Genomic DNA, 6,000 nt, shown 5'->3' on the forward strand with positions numbered 1-6,000 from the left:
TGTGTGTGTGTGGGGGGGGGGGGGGTGTCTGGAGTGAAGGACCAGAGATGAGGTATGTGTGTGTGTGTGTGTGAGTGTGGGGTTGTCTAGAGTGAAGGACCAGAGACCCAGGCCGTCTGTGAGAGGGTTCTGCCCTCAGGGAATGCGAATCCAGGAAACACTCAGCCCATCTTGACGAGGCCGTCGTTGTGTTTCATGGCTAGCTTTTTCCACGCGGACTTTTACTTATTACTCATCATCTTTACTTTTTATTACCACCAGGGTTATCGATGGGGCTCGGTGTCCGCACTACAGAGCCACTGCTCCACGCTGCCGTTTTCCCTTTGTTTTCTTTTAATAAATGTACTTGACGGCAGATAAATCGAGAGGGGTGGGGAGGAGAAGATAGATACCCGTGAACCTGTGTCACCACACGTGGGGCAACCCCCGTCAGGGAGAGTGGGTGTTCGAACCCGGGTCCTTGGCGTCATAATATGCACGCTCAGCCAAGTACGCCACCACCCAGCCCCTCGATTTTTATTTATTTTAAGGCACTTTATGTCCTTATTTGTAGGAGTGGGGAGAGAGCCAAGGATCAGACTCAGGACCTCATGTCTCTGCGCCCAGTGCTCCAGCCATGGCACCACCTCCCAGCCCCAAGAACACTTTCCCTCTCTGTGCCAAGGCTGGCGTTCTCCGGTGGCGGCCCTTAGTTGAAGCCCACACCTTTCTGATTGAGGCCTGTGGGATCTAGGGGAGCAGTCGGACGGGGGTCAGAGGGGCTCATCCCCTGGGCTAAGCGAGGGTCTGCACAGCGCTACCAGCTGCCGGTCTCCTGAGGCTTGACTAGTTCGGGAGCGTGGGGCCGCCTCCGTGTCCGTCCGTGGCTCTGCTCAGGCGGCGGTGCTCAGCAGGACAGGGATGGCCGCCTGCGCTCGCCTGAGGCTCCCCTTTAACCTTCTCCGAGGTGCCCGGACACCAGTCTGTCTTCATGAACGAGCCGAGGCTGTCAGACTTCAAGCAGGTCCTGCTGCGGGAGGGGATTCAGGCCGAGTTTGTAGGCGGCGTCCTTGTTTGCAACAACCAGGTGGCCGTCCGCAGAGTAAGTGCCGGCTGCCGGGGGAGAGCCGGGGCAGAGCCGGGGCAGGGACTCGCTGGCTCGAGGCAGGCAGAGCCGGGGGCTGCGGTCACGTCCGTGCTGCTGGCCGCGCCGCCTTGCGAAGATGCGAAGATGCTCAGAGGCACGAGACGGGCTGCTGTGGCGCTCTCACTCAAGTCCTCCGACATGCGTGTCAGTGTCACGGCGTGACTGCTCCCCACGTCTCCGAATCAGTAGCCGGTGCCCGAGCTGGTGAAGGGGCCTGGACCCGCACTAAGTCCTTGTCTTTGGTTTCTAGACGGAAACGGGACGCATCGGATTGGAAGGCTGCCTCTGTCAAGACTTCTACAGGATCCGGGACCTTCTATACGAGCAGTACGCCATCGTGTGAGGGCGTCTGGCCTGAGAGAGAAGGGTCCTGACTGTTCACTTTGCCTTTTCATTTTGTACTATATATAAAAAGCTGTCACAGACACTGGGCGTGCATCAGATTTTGAACCTGTAATAGCGTTCCGCTGAGGCTCCGGTGACTTCTCTTGTCGCGCGACCGAGCGCAGGTGGCTGCTTCCTCCGGCCCCTTGTGCTAGATAGAGGCCTGGAGTTGCTTGGACAAGCCAGCCAGCACTCCAGCCCGGCCTTAGAGGAGCGTGTCCGCACCGGTGCTTGCGGACATTTTCTTAACATTTTCCGGAATGAAAAGTGAGGCTCGCTGAGGGGAAGGTGGCCGATGGGCACGTTTTGAGGCCTGCTGAGCCCAGGAGCTCCCGGGGACTTGCCTCACGCCGGCGCGGGCGGCCAGTCATGTGCTCTTGTGTGTCATGCCCATTTGGTTCAGAAATCAATTTTTCTTTCTCCCATTCCTAGTTTTATCAACATTTTGTTGTTTTTCCATCAAAATTATTATAAGTAGTGCCATTTACATGATTCTGTAGCTGGAAGCGTTAGAGCCTTAAGGGTTCACGTGCTTTCTAGAAACAGCGGAATTTCCACATAGGCCACTGTTGGGAAGTGCTGTACTTGCAAGAAGACAGGTTAACCGAGCCCTTTTTTTCCTCCCCTCCTCTCTCCATTTCTCTCTGTTCTGTGCAACAATGACAACAAGAGAAACAATGATAAACAACAAGGGCACATGTTGAACTTTTCAAGGTAATGGAGTCTGGTCAGAGGTGCCAGTGTCTCTCCGGGCTTGCTTCTCTGAGGACGCCCTAGGCAGCGCTTTGGCTCTGTGCAGGTCACTGCAGAAGCGGCACTGACGTTGGGAACGTGCGTCTTTCCGGGCTTGTTCCGCGAGGCTCTGCGGCGCCCACGGTGCCGGCCACCCTCCTGAAGAGGAAACACGTGCGGTTCCTTGCAGCCGAGCAGTGAAAACCACGTCGCCGACTGTGATCTGTTCTCAGGGCGTAGCTTGATCATGGCAGGTGTTGAGGCTTGGTTGCCAAGTAGACGAGGCCTGCTCTAGGCGTCTTTAGAAGGGTCGGTTCTTTGGTTTTACTTACTTGGAAGCCTATGTCGCACGACCCGGCAACACCAAGCTAGGGCCGCTCTGTTGGAGCTTCTCGCAAGCCTTTCAGTATGGACGAGGGTCCTGGTGCAGTTTACCGTCTCCTGAAAGCCAGATATGCAAAGCCAGGTCACAGAAGATGAAGAGAAAGAGTGTTTTCTTCACAGAACTCTGGAAGATACTTGACTTGATTTTGTATGGCTGACTAGAGTAAGTCTGTTTATATCCCAGGGGAAGCAAGACTGCATTTTGTTTTGTGGCTTGAGCAATCTGGTCACGCAGAATACTTACAGATACTGATGTTCAAGAGCGTCTCTCGCCTCTGTTGTCCTGTGCCCAGGATGCTTGCGCTGACTGATCTCTGCCTGCTTGCCGATGGGTCTTCCTCGGGTGGGGGTCTGCTGAGCCTTGGCTGTTGGAGAGAACTTCGTTTAAAAAGGGCGGGGGGAAAAAAAAAAAGGGCGGGGGAGAAGTCATGAATGCAGAGGAGTTTTGGGTCCGTCTTGGGAGCAAAGTAAATGCAGAAGGAGCATCGCTTGGCACCTGTTTGGTGGAGAATAGACGTCGTTTTAGACACTGCTGCCTGGAGCAGTGGCTGTGGACATTGGTTTTCTAAAAGATGCCGTTTCCGTTGAGATGAAATTCACAAACCATAAACCCACATTTTGGAACATGTAGCCCACTGGCCTCTGTTACACAGAGTTGTGCCGCCGCCACCACCGTCTAGTCCGGGACGCTTGCAGGACCCCCAGGGAAGCCGTCACCTGCTCACAGTCACCTCCACCCTCCCTTCTCTTAGCCCCAAGCAGCTTCTTCATCTGTGTCCCCTCCCTGGACTTGCCGTTCCGGCATTTCACGAAAACGATGATTCAGAGCGTGGCCTTTGCTGGCGGCTTCCACTGTGCGTGGCGCCTTGGAGGCCTCCGGCGGGGCGTGCGCGCGTCTCCTGCAGCTGGATCTCGCGTCTTTCCTGCTCACCAGCTGCTGGGCGTCGGTGACGTTGCTGTGAACACTTGCGTACGGTTTCTGTCTTCGTTTTCTTGGTGTCTACCCGACACCGAGGAAGAGCTGGGCGCTCGGGCACTGCTGAACGCTTGGGGCCTGTCAGACTCCCCCAGGGGCCGCGCTGTCTGCACCGGTCTCTGCACCTGTCTCGGTGAGACGGTCCCGGTTTCCTTGTGTCCGTGGCAACACCGGCCACTCACGTCTCTGCCGTGTCATCGTCTCGCTGCGTGACCTGCTCTTCCCGAGTGAGTGACCCTGCTGAGCGTTTGGCCAGTGGCACGGCCGCACGCGTGTGTCTTGCAGTGCCTCTCCGCAGCCTTTGTGTTTGAACTGGATTTTGTGTTAAGAATCACAAGAGCTTTTTACACACCGTGCACAGGCGTTCTCTAGTAACCCGTGTGCCTTACTGCGTTCTTGAGGCGTTTTGGTGTGTGAAAAGTCTTGCTTCTGGTGGCATCTAGTCTGTTTTCCCCTGGTTCCTTACACTGTTGTTAAAACCACAAGAATTCAGGAGTCGGGCTGTAGCGCAGCGGGTTAAGTGCAGGTGGCGCCAGGCTCGACCGGCATCAGGATCCAGGTTCGAGCCCCCGGCTCCCCACCTGCAGGCGGGTCCCTTCACAGGCGGTGAAGCAGGTCTGCAGGTGTCTGTCTTTCTCTCCTCCTCTCTGTCTTCCCCTCGTCTCTCCGTGTCTCTCTGTCCTATCCAACAACGACAACAATAATAACTACAACAATAAAACGAGCAACAAAAGGGAATAAATAAAATAAAATTTTAAAAAATCACAAGAATTCACATCTGATGTTTTTTTAATAAATTCTTTTTTTAAATTATTTTTTAAAAAATATTTCCTTTTGTTGCCCTTGTTTTTTTTTTATTGTTGTAGTTATTGTTATTGATATCTTTGTTGTTGGATAGAGACAGAAATAGAGGAGGGAAAGACGGGGGAGAGAAAGACAGACACCTGCAGACCTGCTGCACCGCTTGTGAAGCGACTCTTGCAGGTGGGGAGCCTTACGCCGGTCCTTGCGCTTGTTGCCACATGTGCGCTTAACCCGCTGCGCTATCGCCTGACTCCCATCTGGTGTTTCTTTGTTTGTTTTTCCTACACTAGCTTTTCAACCTGAAATAAGAAGAAAACAAGATGTTTGGGGAGTTGTGGGATTGTCTTCGTGTGAGACTAGGGCTGCAGAAATAATGGTGATAGGCCCGGAGATGCAGCTCTGCTGCAGGACTCGTGTGGCTGGGCTAGCCCTGGGTTCAGATCCTGACACGCACACGCGCGCGCACACGGTTAAATGATGGGATTTATGGGAAATGTATTTTGCTACAGTAAGAACATTAATCTTGCTCACTTTTTTAATTTCAAGTTTTCTCGTACACACACAGAAAAGAAGTGTAAGTTGCTGTGTGGGCCTCCTGGCAAGACCGTCTGCGAGCAGTTAAATTGTCCAGTTTGCCATCATGTCAGCTGATGTCTTGTATAGATCGAGTGAGGGCTTGATTTTTTCCCCATCCAGTTCATAGACTCAAAACTTTAGGAAGCATATTCTGCCAAAGTTAAAAGTCCCTAATGCATGTGAACAGTAGTGTGAAATTTTGTTAAAATGTCTGGCATGGAAGGTAAGTTTGTTTTTTTTCTCTCAGCTTCCAGGGTTATTGCTGGGACTTGGTGCCTGCACTACGAATCCACTGCTCCTGGAGGCTATTTTTCCATTTTGTTGCCCTTGTAATTGCTGCCATTGCTATTGTTGCTGGATAGGACAGAGGGAAATGGAGAGAGGAGGGGAAGACAGAGAGGGGGAGAGAAAGACAGACACCTGCAGACCTGCTTCACCGCCTGTGAAGCGACTCCCCTGCAGGTGGGGAGCCGGGGGCTCGAACCGGGATCCTTATGCCAGTCCTTGCGCTTCTTGCCATGTACGCTTAACCCGCTATGCTACCGCCCGACTCCAATTAACTTGTTTTTAAGATCTTAATATAAACCTATATGTTGAGGGGTATAGTTTTATGATAAAAGTAATGTTTTTACCAAATTAAACTATTTATTGGATAGAAACAGAAATAGCGAGGGCGATAAAAAGGGAGAATGAGAGACACCTACAGCCCTGCCTCACGTCTTGTGAAACTTAGCTCCTGCAGGTGGGACTGGGGCTTGGACCCGGCTCCTGTGCGTTGTAACGTGCGCTCAGCCAGGTGCGCCACGTTAACCTGTTAAGTTGCAGTGGCCCTGGAATTGGTAGTAATGCTCACTAATGGTCAGAATGGTCAGTTAGAAACTGCAGTCGCCACAGCTGCCTCTCGGCAGGCAGACACACAACAGCTGTTAGAAAGCGCTGTGTCCTGGAGACACACCTGCCGGGATGCCTGGTTCTTCTCCCGCACGTGAAGCTGTTTCCTAGGAACTGGATTTAACAA

The 6,000-nt window shown here is 53.0% G+C and overlaps 1 protein-coding gene across 2 annotated transcripts in view; it reads left to right on the forward strand.

The window, feature by feature from the left end:
• Positions 1-1,553, forward strand: part of CPSF2 (cleavage and polyadenylation specific factor 2) — a 26,969-nt gene extending 25,416 nt beyond the window's left edge. For both annotated transcript variants that reach the window (XM_060184683.1, XM_007529062.3), the window contains exons 14-15: positions 947-1,081; positions 1,377-1,553. In XM_060184683.1, coding sequence (XP_060040666.1) covers positions 947-1,081; positions 1,377-1,469 — 228 coding nt within the window. In that variant the 3' untranslated portion in view covers positions 1,470-1,553. The remainder of the gene's footprint in view (positions 1-946; positions 1,082-1,376) is intronic.
• Positions 1,554-6,000: the final 4,447 nt, after the last annotated feature.

The sequence above is a fragment of the Erinaceus europaeus genome, unplaced genomic scaffold (assembly GCF_950295315.1).
Source record: "Erinaceus europaeus unplaced genomic scaffold, mEriEur2.1 scaffold_900, whole genome shotgun sequence".
In the NCBI taxonomy this organism is placed as follows: Eukaryota; Metazoa; Chordata; class Mammalia; order Eulipotyphla; family Erinaceidae; genus Erinaceus; species Erinaceus europaeus.